Raw genomic sequence first — 20,088 nt, 5'->3', positions numbered from 1 at the left:
ATATTTGTCATTTAGGCCTTCATTTGAGTGGACAAAAGAGGAACAAATAAACCTGTTTTATGTTGTTTCTGGTGATAATAACATTAGAAGATTCATAGCATTAGAAGATTCATAAACATTAGAAGACTATACTCTGTTCAAGGGACAGTCATTGCTAGTAGAAGGGAGAGCAGGTCAGAATCTCTGGGATCCTCAGAAGAAACAACAGCAGAGCAACACTAGCTTCCATTTTTGGGAAGACCTGCTGTAGTTGTGCATTTCATATTTTGTGACCTAAAAACAAACTTGAACAATTATTATCCCTGTATTATAGATGAAGAAACTGAGACACAAAGTAGTTAACTTGCCTGTGTTTGTGCAGTACAATAAGTTTCAAAATTGGCATTGGAACCTAAACCTGTCCAACTCCAAAGCACATGCTCCTACACTATTCCATGTTGTCTCTCATATAAGATAATCAGGACAGAAAGCTAAGATTGAGAAGCAAGCTTGGGTTTTGTACAGACTTAGGACGAAATTCATGTGTAGATCATGTCCTCCAGCCCCTTGCAGGACTTTTTTTTTTTTTAACTTCATCCTTTTTGGTATCTATACTACCTAAATTTCTTAGGATTACTAGCAGAGGCTTAGAGCCATAGGAGCCCTTGGAGATAGGAATTGAATTATTGTTCCTAATGTCAAGGCTGTACAGATAATTTTTTTTTCAGCTTTTGCAAGCAGTAGCTCTATTCATAGTTTTGTTTCTGTTTTGTTTTAACTTGGAGTTTTAACAGTTTTTTGGACAGCTGTGTACTTGAAGTATATATGGGTAACATAGGCTTTTCTATCCTTGCATTGTTCCTATAGGAAAATATGTTCAGAGTTCCAGTTAATAGACTTAAAATACACTTCTGGAACATCATTCTTATGGAAGTTGGACTCCAGATTCTCAGTAGGACTTACCATCAGGAGATGACACATGGCAGGGCTGATTTTAGTTAGAGCTCATCTACAATAGCTTCCTGTTTTATTTGTATCCATTTAATCAGGTGCTAATAAAGAATTCAGAGTGATTTCATTGCTTGTGTAAGAAAATAAAATTTTTAACTTTTTAATGGATTTTTAATTTTAGTAAATTTTGAGCAATATAAATACAAACATAGAATTGAAAAAGTATAAGAAGATATGTGATAAATGTAAGTTTTCCTCCATTCCCTGACCCTCAGCCATCAGTTTCTTTTTCTGTTGATGTGAATTTTATGTGTTGGGTGCTGAATACCTTTATATAGTGTTGAGTTTGTTCTCTCATACAATCACTGGGAATTAGTTTCATCCTTTTAAAAACCTTACTTTTAAGCTTTGTTAGGCCAGGTTTAGAGCAAGCTTTAGTTGGCCAGGTTAGCCCAGCTACTGACAGTCTTTGTGAGCACGATGCTCTGTGTATATTATATTCTTTCACTTCTGGCTGCTGAGAACATGGACTATTCCCAGCCCTGTGTTCTAGGAATCATTTGGCCTGCTGTTCTTTCCTGTTGCTCTTTTTCTTCTCAGGTATCTTCATCACACACATATAGTTTTTGAAGCTCTCGCTCTGGGCAGATCCCTCTTCATTTCTCTGCCCCACAAATTTTAGCTTTCGTGGCATTCTTGAAGTCTGACCTGTCTCTTGAACCAGCTGTTTTGTACTCTTAATTTCTTTCCCAGGGCCATGGCTTGGAAACACTCCAGGCAGTATTCTGGAACAGTAATGGGACTCACCTTTATCTTGGAGATGCAGCCCTATTTTCCCATGCCATGAAATGTTGTTTCATATTTTTGTCCAGTTTTAAAGTTGTTTAAAGTGAGAAAGTAAATCTGGTCCCTGTTACTCCATCATGACTAGAAGCAGAAGTCTGTGGGTTGTTTATGGGCTTGTAGTAGTAGTGCTCTGTAACTTGGGCTTAATCTCAGATAGAACAAACTCTCTTGGCTTTATTTCTTATTCAAGATTGACTTAGCTCTCCTTGGTCCTTTACATTTTCATATATATTTTCCATATGATATTTCATATCAGCTCTGTTGGTATATTGTTGATATTTCATTGAATTTATAGGAAAAAAATTAACATCTTGGCAGTATTGATTTTTTTCAGTTCCTAAACATGGTATATGTTTTCATATTACTAGGTCTTATTTAATTGGTCTCAGTAATGATGTATGTCTTATTTTTGTAAAGTTTTATACATCTTTTATTATAAATCTTTGGGTGTTTGATTTTTTTTTAAACTGGCATTTTTTTGTTTATAGTTGGCATATGAAAAATTTTTTATACAGACCTTACATCCAGCAAACTCATAAAACTTATTAGTTCTAATAGTTTGCTTATTTATTTCTTTTGAGTGTAACTTCTTAGTCACATAGTGTGTGAATATTCGTTTTTTCCAATTTAATGATTTTATTTGCCTTCTTTAAGTCACTGAGGAGATCTTTAATAGTATTAAACAGAATTGATGATAGTAGACATCCATGTTTCTCATCTCAGAGGGAAAGCTCTCAACATTATGCCAGTTAATGTGATTTTGCTACCGATTTAACTTTTTAAATTATTTGTTTATTTATTTGCTTATTTATTTGGTACTGGAAATTGAACTGTCATGCTCTCCTACTGAGCAATACCCTAGCCCTTCTTTAAAATTTTGAGATGGGTGTTGCTGCATTGCTGAGGCTAACCTCAAACTTGCAATCTTCCTGCCTCAGCCTCCAGGTCACTGGGATTATAGGCATGCACCATCATGACATGTTTTTTTGTTTTTTGTTTTATCTGTTTTGGTACCTGGGATTGAACCACGGTTTCTTAACTACTGATCCATATCCCCAGTCCTTTATTAATTTTTTTTTTTAATTTTGAGACAGTGTCTTTTTAAATTGCTTAGGACCTTGCTAAGTTGCTGAGGCTACCTTTGAACTTGCAAACTTCCTGCCTCAGCCTCCCAAGTCACTGTGTCAAATGTCTTTTTTAAATATACTGAGAGTATTGTATGGGTTTTCTCTTGTATTAATGTGCTAATATTTGGAATAAACATAATTGTGTCATAGTGTGTGTGTGTATATATATGATTTTATTTTTATTATACAAATTATAAATAATAACTATATAATTATGTAAAATGTTTTCATGTATATTGGATTTACTTTGCTGATACTTTATTAAGTATTTGTATATTTAGGGTCATGGACAACTTTATCCTATAGTTTTCCTTTCTTAAAATATTCTCTCCCCTCCCTCCAGTATTGGGGTTTGAATTCTGGGGTGCTCTGCCACTGAGCTTTATCCCCAGCCCTTTTTATTTATTAATTTGAGATGGGTTCTTGCTAAGTTGAACGGGCTGACCGCAAACTTGTATTCCTCTTCCCTCAGCCTCCTGAGTTGCTGGGATTATGTTGTGTGCCATTGCATCTGCCTCTTTCTTGAAATATTCTTGTCTGCTGCTTCCCTCTCCTCTCCCAATGGTACATTACTAACATTTTTCATTAAGATATAATTCACATACCATGCTTTTATGGTACACAATTCGTCGGTGTTTTAGTGTATTCACACAGTTGTGCAACCATCACCACTGTTAAATTCCAGAATATTTTCATCATCCCCAAAAGAAACCCCATGCCCGTTAATCCTCATTCCACGTTCTCCCCTCCCACTCTGCCCCTGAGAACCATTAATCTGCTTTCTGTCTCTATGGATTTAATTATTCTGGACATTTCAAATATGATCATACAACATTTGTTGTTTATGTCTGGCTTGTTTCAGTGGTCTTATGTTTTCAAGGTTCCTCTATATTGTCACATGTATCAGTACTTCATTTCTTTTTATGGGTCCTACCTTTTGTTGACTAAAACACAGACTGACAAAAAGAGTAGAACTCACTATACCTGTAAGCTTGTCCTCTTGACCAGAATTTTAGGAGGAGAAGTAAAAAGCAACTAGAATGGTGGGTTAATACTTGTTAAAAATTGGTCAAGGATTCCTTTATGATTATTATGCTTAAATATAATCTTATCCCATAATCTTAACTTTCTGTCCTTTCTAGGATTGGTTTGTGCCACACTGTGCAAATGAATTGTGAATATTGCTTTAAACCATAGTGGGATTGTAGCTAGAGGCCTTAGGGAAACTGCTGTTTTATTACATGATGTATTTTATTTTATTTATTTGTATAATAAAGATATACTATGGAATTCTGTGGATGGTTGGAAAGAAGAAAATGCAGAATAGCCACATTTACCTGAATATTTAACTTGTTTATTGAATTAATTATTTAGATTATTAGTGTTTCTAGTCTACCCCTTTCTTAATATCTTTGGTGGATTAGTGCATTAAAATTTCCCTATAACCTTACAATGTGGTTGTAGGTAATTATCTGTACTTTGTAGATAGAGGTACAGAGAAATAGAGAAATTTCCAAAAATGTTACATTTGCAGATTAATGGTACTAGAATTTGAATGCAGGCATTCTGACCATAGCTATTATGTAGGATGGTCCTGGGTATGATGCTAGCATTAGTATTCAGCCAGAATTTCTGTCACTTCCTAATGTAGAATGCTTTAGATATCAGAATGCCTTCACCTACAGTCTTTCTCTCTCTCTCTCTCTCTCTCAAGGGCACTCAACCACTAAGCCACATCCTCAGCCCTAGTTTTGTATTTTACTTAGAGTCAAGGTTCTCACTTAGGGTGCTAAGCACCTTACCATTGCTGAGGCTGACTTTGAACTTGCAATCCTCCTGACTCAGCCCCCTGAGCCACTGGGATTACAGGTGTGTGCCACTGCGCCTGGTTCATTTAGTATTCTCAATACAAACAGGAGCAAGGTTGAAGTGATACACTTTCTTTTGCTTCATATTGTATGTTCATAATTTTTGTTTAGATAATAAATGTTTGATTATTCAACAGTTACAATTTTAAAGATTTACTGGACATCAAACTTTGTGTAAAGTTCTTTGAAAATGTCAAGGATGAATTTTTTTATTGTTTTTTTTAGTTATACATGACAATAGAATACTATGACATAATTATAAAAGCATGGAATATAATTTGTCCTAATTCAATTTCCAATATTTCCTCTTCGCCTTGCTTCCTCCCACCGCCTATTTTCTTCCCTCTACTCGACTGATTTTTTTTTTTTAATTAGTGCCTTGTGGAAGTACATGATGGTGAGATTCACTATGGTATATTCATGTATATACATAGGAGGGTTAGATCAGATTCATTTCACTGACTTTATCTCATTCGTCCCACCTTCCTTTCATTCTCCTTTGTCTATTCCTTCTGATATTTCTTCTTTTCTTTTTCTTTTTTTTAGTCCCCCTGCCCTTTGTTTTGGATTATCATATCAGAGAAAACATTTGACATTTGAATTTTGGAGACTGGCTTATTTTACTTAGCATAGCTTCCAGTTCCATCAAGAATGATATTTGCTGCCATTTAGGAAAAAAGCTAAGATATAAATTATGATACAAAGTAGACAGTGCCCTAAAAGAGAGTTGTGGGAGATTCCAATAGAGATATATTGTTCATTATTAATACTTTTTCTCTTTTGTTTGCTTACATCATTTCAAGATTCTGATTCTTTTTATATTAAATTGGGTGGTTGATGCTTCCTTTGTTAGTCATTCTGAGTCCTGTTGTTACGACTCTTGAAAATAACCTGAAATGTATGGTTTTATTTGGTTTAGGGAATGACAGAGGAAGAGGAAGACAAACTTCTGGCACTGAAAGACTTCATGATGAAATCTAATAGAGCAAAAGCAAATATAATAGACCAGAGCCATCTTCATGATAGTAGTCAGAAAGGTGTAATTGACTTGGCAGCTTTAGGGATAACTGGGAGACAAGTTGATCTTGTTAAAACCAAACAAGAACCAGATGACAAACGGGGTTAGTACATTTGTTTATGTTTGTCTTACTACTTTATCTTGTTAGTATATAAAAGTTGTTTTTAGCTAATTAATAATAGAATAAAAGCCCCATTTTCCAGATAGAGAACTTTCAAATATAGTGGCTCCATTACTTAGTAGGGAGATGCTGGGGAGGAAACAAGAGGAAATGAACTCACAGTTAAAAGATTAAGTGACCTGTCCAATCACAGTGGGGCCTTCCAAAGTTATACTTTTATAAAGTAATGTTGCCTCTGTGGAAGTGTGTGATTGAAGGTGAAATTCTATTTTTTAATCCTTTAACCACCAATTTACAGCCAGTAGTCTATGTAAAAAGAAGTAAAGTTTTCTACTTTGTTATTAGTAAGTGATGCCCAGTGAATTAAAAAGGACAGCTTTGTTATTAACAATGAAATAAGAAGAGTAGAGACCAGAGAATCATTAGTCATTTGAAGTTTTTAAATTTGGAACTTATAGATCTTAATGACATTGACATTGATTGTATGAAGTTTGTAAGATTTTGTGCATATTCATTTCACTGATACATTGACTACCAAGTACATGCTTTTAAAATTTCTTCTGTTCTAGTATCAGATTTTGAGGATAGCAAATGAATTATATTGAAATGAAACTCTAGTTGCCAAATTTAGGATGAAGTATTTGTATATTAATGATTTACATCTGTAATGTATAAATAACTCATAAAAATTAATAAGAAAGCAAGTACCCCAAAACAAAAAGGGTGAAGGATTTAAGCAGACAAGTGATAGAACTGAAAGGCATACATATGAAATGGTAAATAATAAAGTACAAGCAGATTAAAACAGTGAGATGCTCCTTTCTCTTCCTGTGTAATTGGCATAGACCAATGATACCCCAGTGTTAGCAAAATTATAGGGAAGTAAGCATTTTCATATACTTGTTGAAATTATAAATTGAATATATTCTTATTAGAAGGCATTTTAATGTTAGCTGCTGTAATTTAAAATGTCTTTCCTATTTGACTTGTTTTCAGTTCTGAAAACTTATCCTAAGAAATACTGACAGGCATGTGAAGAAACATATATAAATAAGACTTCATAGAGAAAGAAAAAGGAAGTAATATAAATATCTGTTAATAGAGGAAATGGTCAAGTTAATGTTCAAAGCATTTAGTTAAGGAGGGGAAAAGGCATGTTTTCCAACAGTATGTATTCTGTTTTTACTAAATAATATGGATAGTATATTTTTAAACTATAAAGTATCTGAGGTCCTGTTAGGACTTTGCATCAGGATATTGGAATTCTGGGGAGCAATTCACAATATACTTTGGTAATGCTAGAACTTTGTATTAATATATTTTTTATAATTGGATAAAGATAAAAATAAAGGGTTTCTCATCTGTAGACAGGAGCTAGCTACATAGCAATTGATTTTTTAATTTCTTCCATTTTTTTTGTTTATATTTCCCACATCACTGATATGGGAGTAGAGAGGGCATGTACTGCATTGTGGTCAGTGACATGAAAAAGTTGTTTTTATTATTGTTTCTTTAGATAAAGTGGTTACTTTGAAATTGAGCTAGCTTTGGGAAACTAGAAATAATTAGGACTAATTATTCACAATCTTGAAAGCTCATTTGTTCCATCTGTTCTGGAGATGAAGGGAGATTTAATGAGTTGAAACACATATCTGAGTGAAGTGGAGATCCAAAAGAACAGATAGGATATGAAGTCCATTGCTGCCTTCCTTCCAAAATAAAAGGAGGGGTATATAGTAAAAACCCATTTTAGTTTTAAAGGCCACCTTCAGACAAAACTATTATGAATATATTTTCATAGCTAGAAAACATGTAAAACAAGACTCAAATGTAAATGAGGAATGGAAAAGCATGTTTGGATCACTGGAACCAGCGAACATCCCACAAACCCTGCCTAAAGGAAGTGACCAGGAAGTGATTCAGACTGGGAAGCCTCCAGGACGATCTGAGTCCTCTGCAGGCATTTGTGTCCCTTTGTCAACTTCTCCACAGGTAACTGTCACCTAGGTAGAAGTTTTGGTTATTTCTTTGAATTCTGTTTTGCTATTTTTGATGTTTAAAGTCTGTGTACTTTACTGGAAAAATCAATGTGGTGGGCTGTAGTTGTAGCTCAGTGGTAGAGAGCTTGCCTAGTATGTGTGAGGCACTGAGTTCGAGCCTCAGCACCACATAAAAATAGATAATAAAAAAGATATTGTCCTTCTACAACTAAAAAATTAAGAAAATCAATGTGGTGACTTGTTCTGTAGGGAGGACTTACTTCTTTCTAAGATGGGTTCACTAATTTTAAGCCAAGGAGGAATCTAGTTAGTAAAATCATCAAAAAGGTCTCATTTAAGAGTTTTTGACAGAGAGATTATGGATGTGTCTCATGGTAGAATGCTTGCCTAGCTTGCATGAGGCCCTGGGTTTAATTCCCGGCACTGAAAAAAATAAATGAACATAAAAGATGTTATGAACTGTGATTACAGTTTGGCTACAGTTTAATTAGTTCGTAATATAAAGCAACTCTTCCCTAGCCAATCATATTTTAAGTGAAAAATATCCATTGAAACAGACTGATAAATTGAAATTCCATATCTTATTTTAATTTAGATCACTAAAAATTTTTGTCTAATGTTATTTTTGTGCTAAAATATGTTTTAATATAATGGAGAGGTTTAGAAATATAGCATTTGAAAACAAAAAGAAATGTAGCATTTGTAGTTAACTGTAGGTTTTCATTGAAAAAAGTGTATTTAAATGGATTTTAAAATTGGTATATTAGCAAGAATAAAAAGTTGGTATAACACAGTTATAGAACATTGGTCCATTTTTATCATCACATATACTTGACTTAGGACATAAATACATATAATTCTATTTATTTTGCAGGTTTCAGAAGTAACGAATGTCCAAAATAAAAAACCAGTAATACAGGTTTTAAGTAGTACAGTTTTACCATCAACCTACCAGATTCGGATCACAACTTGTAAGACTGAACTTCAGCAGCTCATACAACAAAAGCGGGAGCAGTGCAATGCTGAGAGGATAGCTAAGCAGATGATGGAAAATGCTGAATGGGAAAGTAAACCACCACCACCTGGTAAAAGTTCCAGCCTGGGTGCCTAATCTTAGAATGTAGTGGAGGAAGCTGATACAGGTTGAGTGTCCCTAATCTGAAAATCCAAAATCTTAAACTCAGATTTAGGATTTTGGATCATTTCTTCTCATGAATTTTTCATGAGAGGTGCTCACATATACTTCCAAAATCTGAAACACTTCTACTCCCAAGCATTTCAGATAAAAGATATTTAACATATACTTTATCAGACAACATGTACTTTATACTTGACAAAGAAAGTAAGGGTAAAGCTATCACTTGGGAAACCCAGAGAAATAAACAATTAGTAAGAAATCTTAAAGTCATTATTTGTGGGGTTTGGATCTTTTTAGCTCTGAGTACAACTTGCAGTGTCATATTTTTGGCCAGTCAGTAATTTAGCTCAATTGTGTTTATTTTCCCCATTTATAGTACCAGGTTTTTACCTTCCTAGTTTCATGCTGCTTTCTCATTGAATGTCAGGCTTTTTGGAGTAAACTGCTTTTGAATTCTGGAGAGTTTAACATTTTCATCTATTAATATTCTACAAGAAAAAGGTATAACATTTAGAAAATTGTTTTAAAAAGAAAACATATAGACCCCCCACTTAGCAATTATTAACATTCAGATTTTGGGAAAATACTTCCTATATTCTGAGCTCTAAAAGAAATTTAGAAATAAGATGAAAATGTGGCTCAGCCATGTTAACAGTCACGCCCCATATAATGTGGCAGAGTTACTCTTCATTATTTGATTTGTAGATTTAAAAAATGATTTTCTGAATTTACATCTTAATGAAAATTTAATTGGAAAACTCTCAGAAGAAGTGCGTAGTATGCTTATGTGTAGACTTTTAAAAATTATGAATTCTTACAAGCTTTTCATGTGGATCAGGGAAGATTCTGGTTGAGGTTAGTGATTTAAAGATTTAGAAAATAAAATTTTTAATTGGTAAACATCATCTCTAATCATAAATATTCTAATTAAAATAAATATTCTGGAATATTTAAGCTATTTCTATGATGTAAGTCAATATTATTTACCAGCCCAGCTAAAAAAACGGAAAAAAGACCATAAACAATTTACATTTATGATATAATCTGTCTTTATAAGTGGAGTTAAGTTGTACATTTTATTTGGTAACCAGAGAAAATATGTCAAATTTTGTGGCTTAAGAAATGTACAGTGACTATTGTGTTGGGATCTTAGTTTTTTCTTTCCACACCTGAGCAGTTGTATGAAATTGATTTTCTCTAAAGGGAAATGTTCATCCTAGGCTGGCAAGTTATCTAGACTTTATTACCAAGTGTTTTTTGGTTACTTTCAAATTTAGTTATATTCTTCTTAAAAATCACATTCACCTGTTCCCACACAAATGACCATTGAGGTTCAAGGGGAAAACATTTTGGTTTTTAATCTTAAATTACATCAGATTTGGCAATAGTCTTGGTTTCATTTTTGTTTCTTGGTGAAAAGAAATGATTTCTAAAATAACATTGTTGTCACTTAGGCATGTTGTTGACACTCCGTACAGTATGATCTTCAGCATAGCTTTCTGTTTTATTTTAAAATAAATAATATTGAACATTATGGAATGTTATATTTGATACAAAAAATGGTTAATGATCAAACATTGAAGATAGTCATGCAGGGAGGGACCTATGCTAGGTACTGCAACTGTTTCGGAATGGTAAGACATGGTTTCTAGCCTCAGGGAATTTATAGTTTGGTAGACAAAATTAATCAACTCCAGAGGAATATATAAATAATGTAGAAAGTTATAGATGTCATGAAGTAAGTACTGTAAAGACCATAAACATTTTGAGGCTATAATTTATAATACTATTTATATTTATATCATAGAATACAAGATTTATGGAATACAAGATTGCAGGTGGAGAGGAATCAGCCAGCATTGGGATGTTTACTGTACTGTAGGGACAGTGCTGGACTCTTAAATATATCTTGTTTATTCATATTTCTACCCTTTGGGTTAAGTAATAAACCTCTCATTTTACATTTGAGGAAATTAAAAGTTCAATGAGTTTTAAGTAGCCGAAGGTCACACAGTTAAGGTATGGTGGAATGAAGTTTTCGAGACTTTGATGCTTAGGCCACTTCTTCTCCTGTGCCTCCTGTGCTGTAGGCTGAGAAAATCATTTCCCCATGTTACTGGATCAGAATTCAGTGTTTTTAGGAGTAGTAAATGACTGTTGTGCTCTCTCAGATTCTGGAAAATGACTATCTGTCATAGTTCAGTAGACCACTCTATATTGGCTAGCTATCAGTACCCTTTAAGTTCTTAAGCTGATTCTTGGTCACTATAGCTCAGAGTAAGGGGAAAATTGTGTTTGTAAACTACAATTTAAGTTATACTCCTTTGCTTTTTCTTAGGGTGGCGTCCTAAAGGGCTACTAGTTGCACATCTTCATGAGCACAAATCTGCTGTGAATCGAATTAGAGTCTCTGATGAACACTCACTTTTTGCAACATGTTCAAATGATGGCACAGTGAAAATCTGGAACAGTCAAAAAATGGAGGGGAAGACCACTACTACTAGGTAACCATATGATCAGGAAAAATCAGTTTATTCATTCAAATCAGTAGATACTTATTGAGTGTTTACTCTGTAATTAGCACTGTTTTAGGAGCCAGGGCTATGTCATTGCTAGATGGGCAAAAATCATACTTCTGTGGGGTTTACCTTCTAGTGAAAGATGACAGTCAGTAAAAAATATAAATAAGTAAAATATTGTGTTAGATGGTTAAAAAAATGTTATGGAGGAAAAATACAGTAGGAAAGGGAAAAGGGAATGTGATGGGGTGGGATAGATAGAATTTTAAATAAATTGCCAGAGAATGCCTCACAGAGAAAAAATGACATTAGAGGAAAGCCTTGAAAAAAGTAAGGGGAAGAGCTATGAGGATAACTTGGGGAAAAATGTTCTAAGCAGAGGAAACAGTAATTTCTGTGGGCCTGAGGGAGAAACATTTGGGGTGTGTGCAAGATAGCAGAAAGGCCTGTGTAGCTGAAATAGAGCAAGGAAGAGGAAGAGGTGGTGGGTAAGGCCAAATTAAATAGGGTCTTGCAGGCTGTTGTAAATGTTGTGAGCAGAGGAAAGACATGATCTATGTTAGATGTCAGCACAGTTACTCTGACTGTTGTGTTAAGAATGGATTGGTATAGGGACTGGGGTTGTAGCTCAGTGGTAGAGTGCTCGCCTTGCACGTACAAGGGGTTTGATCCTCTGCACCACATAAAAATAAATAAAATAAAGGTATTCTGTCCAACTATAGGGAAAAAAAAAAAGAATGGATTGGTGTATATATACAATGGAATATTTTTCTTTTTATTTATTTCTTACATACATGACAATAGTGGAATGCATTACATTCATAATTATCATTCACAGCACAATTTTTCATAACTGTATAAAAAGTATATTCACGCCAAATTATGCCATTATATATGCGCTCTCTCTCTCTTTTTTTTTTGCATCACAATTCTTAATACACCTTTATACCACAGTTTATCATATCTCTGTATATAAGGTATGTTGACACCAAATTCACATCTTCATACATGTATTTTTGGAATATTACTCAACCATAAAGAAGAATGAAATATGGCATTTGCCACTAAATGGTTGGAAATAAAGAATATCATGCTAAATGAAATAAACCAGTCCCCAAAAACCAAAGGCACAGTGTTCTCTCTGATATGTAGATGTGAACCCACAACAAGGAGAGGGAAGATTAGAAGTTCACAAAAGAGAATGAAGGGAAGGGAGGGGGGATGACAATAGGAAAGACAGTATAATGAGTCGGACATGTCTTTCCTATCCTCATATATAAATACACTACTAATGTAACTCCATATCATGTACAACCACAATAATGTGATCCTAATTGGAACAAGTTATACTTTTTCTATGTATATATAATATTTCAAAATATACTCTACTGTCATATATATAAAAAAAAGAATAGATTGAAGAAGGGCAGTATAAAAGCAGATAGGAGTCTATATATTAGTAAAGCAGAAGAAGGTAGCCTGGGTCAGGGTAGTAGCAGTGTAGCTAGTAGGTAATTCAGATTCAGATTCTGAATATTTTTGAATGGTAGAGCTGTCACAGTTTGCTGAAGAGATTAGATGGTGTATGCAAGAGAAAAGTAAAAAACTGATGGAATAGCCAGTTAGGAAAACAAATACTGTACCATTGTTCCACTGCTATAGACAAGGAGATAATTTATGACTTGAAATTCTTAAGACTAAATATGTACAATATAATTTAGATACATATGATTATTGTAATTATTTTAGATTTGTACAACTTTATAGTTATATACCTCCTTGTTTTACAGTCTGTCTCCACTCTCTTCTCCCTCTGTCTGTGTCTTACAGTTCCACTGTATTCTTATTTGTTTTTTGTATAGTTTGTTCCAAAAAGAAAGCTACTAGAAATCAGAATTGAATTGTGTTTACATTAAAAGGATGTGGGGAATCTCTGGTGTTTTCGTAATCAGTTCATTGACCGTAATTAATCATAAAATCAACAAACAACAAAATATCCTTGATAATTAAAATAATTTTAAAATTTTATTATGTACCAGCCTGATAAAATTTTGTGCTGATTGGGTGTTTTTTAAAAAAGAATTCTGTGTTTTTGCACTATGATTTAATTTTTATATGTATTATATCTTGGTCAGAACATAAATTAAAAGTCAATAAAAGAATCCTTAAGTCTATTTAGCATTTTTAAATTAACATTTTATTATGAAATTATCAAACTTGGAAGAAAAGTTGAAAGTATTTCATGGTACTTGCCACTCAAATTCTTTAGTTAATAATTTTACTGTATTTGTTGTGTCTTTTACCTGTTCATCTACCTCTTATAAGTCCTGTTTTTTTTTTTTTTGGTGCTGGGAATTGAACCCAGGGCCTCAATGCATGTCAAGCATGCACTTTACCACAGAGCTACACTTTTATTTTTATGATTTCAGCGCATTGCAGGCATTAGTATATGCCCTCTAAAAACTTCAGTATGTATATTATTAACGAGAATTTAATATTTATGTGTATTTTTCTGATATGAAATATATATACAATAGTATATAATATGATATAATGTATATACAATAGTATATATATATACTTAATAAAGTATACAGATCTTAAGTGAACCATTTCATGAATTCACACAAACACATATATGTCTACAACTGCACCCCTCTCAAGATACAGACTGTAACCATCATACCAGGATGTTCCCTTATGTCTTTTTCCCATTAAATCCCTTCATGTAACAATTCTTTTACTTTTTTTCCCTAATCACTATTAGCATTTTGATTAACATTTTAAACACTTACTCTGATAATTGTTTTCCAGATGGTTCTTTGCTATTATCATCAGTTATGTTAATTGTCCCTTTTATTAGGAGGATAAGTTTAATTAACATAAGTAAATTTCTCAAAAATGAACTTGGAATCATGTTTACATTACAAAAACACTTCTTGTTAATTTCCAAATGATTTTCATCAGAATCATGCCTTCTGTATCCTAGTGTCATATGTTAGGCAGTAGTATTCCAGTGTCAACATTTCAGACAGTTGGTATCTCCAAAATTTTGGCAATTGAGCCTACTTTATAGTCTTTGGGAAGTTTGTACTGTGATTAGGAGATGGATCTCTTCTGGAAACAGTTGTTCTCTTACTTTGATGTAACACTTGCTGTCTTGTTGTGAATGCACTGTGCCTTGTTTTGGAGGGGCTACATCCAAGTTCCAGGGTAGAGAAGAGGGCAAGGGAACAGAATGTATTATTTTCACCAGATGCCTTCATGGACTCGTGAGGGAGGAGGATATAATCATTATTGCCTTAGCCAAACACAGAGCAGCTGGTGGTAGAAAAGACTGGTGAAACTAATGTACTTTTTTGTTACTAGTATGTTATGACTACTGATACCCCTCCTAGCGTGGAGGGGAGTGCATTGTTTGGCTAACTCTTCATTCCCAGCCCTAACTTTTTCATTGAATTACGATTGCTTATTTATACTACTTGGATCTTAGTTCTGTCCTTATTTGAGTTGAACTTTCAGTTTGTTTTATAGGGACTAATTCTTGAAAAATTGCTATTCTTTAAAAATTTGCACAGATTTTTCAACAGATTTTTTAGTATTCTAAATTATATTTTCCATGTATTTTTCTTGTACTATCTTATCTCTGGCTCATTTTAGCTTCTCAGTTGTAGGGGAGATTGATGAATTTGGTAATTATTGAAATTGAAGTTATGCTACAATATTTAAGAGGAGTTTTGACAGAGTAAAGAGTTAGAACAATATAAAGGGTGCACAAGGAAGATGTCAGTGTTAGGGTTAGGGTCACATATATTGGAGTCATTGATAGTATTGAAAGTCAAAGTTTTTGAGTGGTATGGCTACTCTGAAGGGAAGAGTAATGAGGCTTGAACCTGAGAAAATTGAATTTTGGGGTTAGGAGCAGAGGGGCCAGAAAAGAATAGAGAAGAAGTTATTTGTGTTACAACATGAACTACATCAGAAGAGAAAATTTTAAGAAATGGACTCTTAGGCCTCTCTCAAATGCAATAGAAAAGCTAAGTGGCATAACATCCTAGTAAGAATATCTGGGTCTTCTTACATGGTGCCCCCGGTGGAATACAATTGATGACATCTTCCTTGGAGGGCTTTTGGACAACATACATGATACTTCTTTATGATGTACATATCCTAAGGAAATGTAAGTATAAACCCAGATGTTAGTTTTAAGATTATTAGATTGCCTACTTTTAATAGTAAAAAACTAGAAACAAACTAAAGATTCAGCAGTGGGGATAAAATGGGGCAAATAAGTGATGATGCATCTGTAAAACTGATATGGAAATAAAATATTTCATAGGAAAGATATTGAAATATTATATAAAAAAAATTAAGAGTACATAAAGTTTCTGTTTCTGAAATGGTAGAAAGGATCTTCAAATATTGCTCCTCCATAAAAGCAATAAGAACACTGGCAAAAAATTGAGAAAGTCAGTTTTCTTAGAACTCTAGAAATGAAGTCTCACAATCCCAAGAGTGTTTAACCAAGAAAAATAATAAGAACAGTGAGCCATGTGCTGTTTAGCTTAATTTCACCCCCCTCTACCCAACTTTGTGGTAGTCTTGAAAACAAATAGTTTCATAACTATGGTTGCCATGGAAAGTAGCCCCTTCATATCCACTTGAGGGCTCACAATGGCTTTGGAACTCTCCAAAAGCCTCATCCCCAGATAATTGTTGCTATTTAGCTTCTTTGTTCTGTGAAAAGCCCCTTTTGACTTCTCTCACACCTGTTGTTTGAGAAAAACCTCTTCACAGGGCATTTGTTGAAAATAATCTGCATTGCCAGGCATGGTAGCACATTGATGTAATCCTAGTGTCTCAGGAGGCTTGGACAGTAGGATTGCAAGTTCGAGGCCAGCCTCAGCAATGTAGCAAGACCCTCAACAATTTACTGAGACCATCTCAAAATGAAAGATAAAAAGACTGGGATCTAGCATAGAACACAGTGGTAAAGCACTCCTGGATTCAATCCCCAGTACCAAAGGGGAGATAAAAAAGATAAAACAGAAAATAATCAGCAATGGCAGTGACCTAAGGTAACATTACTCAATGGACATAACAAGAGGCTGACAAAAAGTCAGTAAGTAAGATGTCCCTAGGGGTCTTTGAAAAGTTTTGATATATTCTTGGCCATATGTATGTGCAGGGTTGCAAACATGCCTAGGAGATAATTAAAAAGACTAAATTCTCACCTCTGGTTGACTTTGAAATTCAGGAAATAAGGCAGGAAATGAAGGCTAATATAGAGTTGTAAAACATTTCATGGGTTGTAGAAGATGAGCCCAGATGGAAAACTCTCACTTAATGGCTCAAGGCATTTAAGGCAATGCCTATTCAGTTATTAGACAACCATTAAGCTTACTGAACAGTGACCTCATTATTCACACTATGAAGAATACAAACTTTACAAAATTAACCCAAAGAACATTAAACAGACAACAATGGAATCATTATGTTAATTTTGAATGTCCAGTTTGAATAAAATAATTAGAAACCATGTGAAGAAGCAGGAAGGATGAAATATACATAGGAAAAAAAGGTAATCAGTGCAAACTTGTATCTCAATATTCCCAGACATTGGATTTGCTAGACATAGACTTTAAATAAACTGTTATAATTATATTCAAAGAACTAAAAGAAACCTTGTTTATGTTTAAAGAATTAAAAGGGGGGTTGGGAATGTAGCATGTAGTAGAGCACTTGCTTACCATGCACTGGGCCTTGGGTTTCATTTTCAGCATTGTAAGGAGTAAAGTTGGAAAATAAAAAAGGAGAGCATGAAAACAATATCTTGCCAAAAGATAGTATCAATAAAAAGAAATGGTAAGTAACCAAGTATAAATTCTGGAGTTGAAAAGTATAATAAATAAAATAAAAACTTCATTGGGCAGGCTCTACCACGGATTTCATCTGACAAGAGAAAAAAAATTCAGAGAATTTGAAGATAAAACAATTGACATTATCCAGCCAGAGTTACAAAGAAAAGGACAAATGAACAGAGCCTTAAAAACTTGTAGAGCACCATCAGTCATTCCAGTGTGTACATAGTTAACAGTTGTCGTTTGGTATCTGTGGGGGATTAGTTTCTGGACCCTCTGTGGATACCAAAGGCCGCAGATGCTCAAGTCATTTATATAAAATGGCATAGGATTTGCATATACATTGTCATGTCCTCCTATATATCTTAAATCATCTCTAGATTTACTTATATCTAATACGATGTATAGACTATATAATAAATAGATTCTATATTGTTTAGGGAATAATGACAAGATAAAATGTATATGCTCAATGTAGACATAAATTTTTTTTTCCTGAATAATTTTTACTATGATCGGTTGGATCCACAAATGTAGAACCCATGTATACAGACTATTCTGTTGATATCTATTAGATCAGATTAGTTTGTAGTGTTGTTCAAGTGTTCTGTTTCTTTGTTCATTTTTTGCCTACGTGTTCTATCTATAGTCAGGTATTAAAGTCTCCTACTCTTATGGTCAGATTGTCTGTTTTTACTGACTATATTTGAAGTATTAGCTGAAAACTCCCCAAATCTGATAGAAAACATGAATGTGTATATCTAATAATTCAGTGAACTTCAAGTAGGATAAAATGAAAGGAGATCTACTATCTGGACACATCATAAGCAACTATTTGAAAGACAAAGAATCTTGAAAGCAGTAAGAGAAAAGTGTCTCATTGCCTCCAAAAGATTAACAAATGATTTTTCACTGGAAGTGACAGAGGCCAGAAGTCAGTGAATGTGTATGACATATTTAGAATGTTAAAAGGAAGACTGTCAGTTAGTAATAAATATCTAGTAAAGTTGTCCTTCAGAAACAAAGGAGAAATGAAGATACTTCAAGATAAATTGAAAACAAGAAATTTATTGCTAGCATATTTTCCCTACAAGAAATACTAAAAGGAGTCCTTGGTACTGAAATGGAAGGACATGAGATAGTAACTTGAATTCTTATGAAGAAATAAAGGGAAATAGTAAAGGTAAAACAGAAGTAAATATATAAAGAAAGTATGAATCACATATAAGGTATGATTTACATCTGACATTTTGCTTTGTCTTTGTCTTATGTGTTTTTGTTTCTGTTTTTTTTTTAATTTTCTATATGCTTTTTTTTTTTGAATTTTTAATATTTATTTTTTAGTTCTCGGCGGACACAACATCTTTGTTGGTATGTGGTGCTGAGGATCGAACCCAGGCCGCACGCATGCCAGGCGAGCGTGCTACCACTTGAGCCACATCCCCAGCCCTTTGACAATATTTTGATTAGAATTTTGCATTGATCTTCTTAAGTATGATAGGTCTGAAGTTTTTCATTTCTTTGCAATATAATTCAGGTTTTGGATTCAATATTATATTTTCTTCATAATAATAACTAGGAAGTTTTTTCTTCCTTTTTTTTTTTTTTTTAACAACTGTTTAAATATCACTGGGATTATTTGGTCCTTGAAGATTTGGAAGATTTCTCTAAAATCATCTAATTTGGTGTTTGTTTCTAGGCTAGTACTTTTTTTTTGTTGTTGTATTTATGATATATTTTTTTATTGTTGGTCATTCAAAACATTACATAGTTCTTAATATATCATATTTCACAGTTTGATTCAAGTGGGTTATGAACTCCCATTTTTGCCCCATATACAGATTGCTGTATCACATCAGTTACACTTCCATTGATTTACATATTGCCATTCTAGTGTCTGATGTATTCTGCTGTCTATCCTATTCTCTACTATCCCCCCTCCCCTCCCCTTTTCTCTCTCTACCCCCTCTACTGTAAATCATTTCTTCCACTTGTATTATTCTTCTCTTACCCCTCATTTCCTCTTATATGTAATTTTGTAAAACCCTGAGGATCATCTTCCATTTCCATGCGATTTCCCTTCTCACTCCCTTTCCCTCCCACCTCTCATCCCTGTTTAATGTTAATCTTCTTCTCAAGCTCTTCGTCCCTACCCTGGTTACTCCCCTTATATCAAAGCAGTCATTTGGCATTTGTTTTTTAAGGATTGGCTAGCTTCACTTAGCATAATCTGCTCTAATGCCATCCATTTCCCTCCAAATTCTATGATTTTGTCATTTTTTAATGCAGAGTAATACTCCATTGTGTATAAATGCCACATTTTTTTTATCCATTCATCTATTGAAGGGCATCTAGGTTGGTTCCACAATATTGCTATCGTGAATTGTGCTGCTATGAACATCGATGTAGCAGTGTCCCTGTAGCATGCTCTTATTAGGTCTTTAGGGAATAGACCGAGAAGGGGAATAGCTGGGTCAAATGGTGGTTCCATTCCCAGCTTTCCAAGAAATCTCCATACTGCTTTCCAAATTGGCTGCACCAATTTGCAGTCCCACCAACAATGAACAAGTGTACCCTTTTCCCCGCATCCTCTCCAGCACTTGTTGTTGTTGGACTTCATAATGGCTGCCAATCTTACTGGAGTGAGATGGTATCTTAGG

At 34.0% G+C, this 20,088-nt stretch overlaps 1 protein-coding gene across 4 annotated transcripts in view; it reads left to right on the top strand.

Annotated features, from left to right (window-relative positions):
- PIK3R4 (phosphoinositide-3-kinase regulatory subunit 4) overlaps window positions 1–20,088 on the top strand; it is a 79,388-nt gene that overhangs the window by 33,242 nt on the left and 26,058 nt on the right. For all 4 annotated transcript variants that reach the window (XM_081301187.1, XM_081301186.1, XM_081301188.1 and 1 more), the window contains 4 exons: window positions 5,691–5,892; window positions 7,712–7,902; window positions 8,785–8,995; window positions 11,387–11,552. In XM_081301187.1, coding sequence (XP_081157313.1) covers window positions 5,691–5,892; window positions 7,712–7,902; window positions 8,785–8,995; window positions 11,387–11,552 — 770 coding nt within the window. The remainder of the gene's footprint in view (window positions 1–5,690; window positions 5,893–7,711; window positions 7,903–8,784; window positions 8,996–11,386; window positions 11,553–20,088) is intronic.

Source organism: Spermophilus citellus (genome assembly GCF_964194105.1).
Source record: "Spermophilus citellus genome assembly, chromosome: 7".
Taxonomy (NCBI): domain Eukaryota; kingdom Metazoa; phylum Chordata; class Mammalia; order Rodentia; family Sciuridae; genus Spermophilus; species Spermophilus citellus.
Note: the sequence above shows the minus strand (reverse complement) of the source record. Positions and strands in the feature narration are given on the sequence as shown.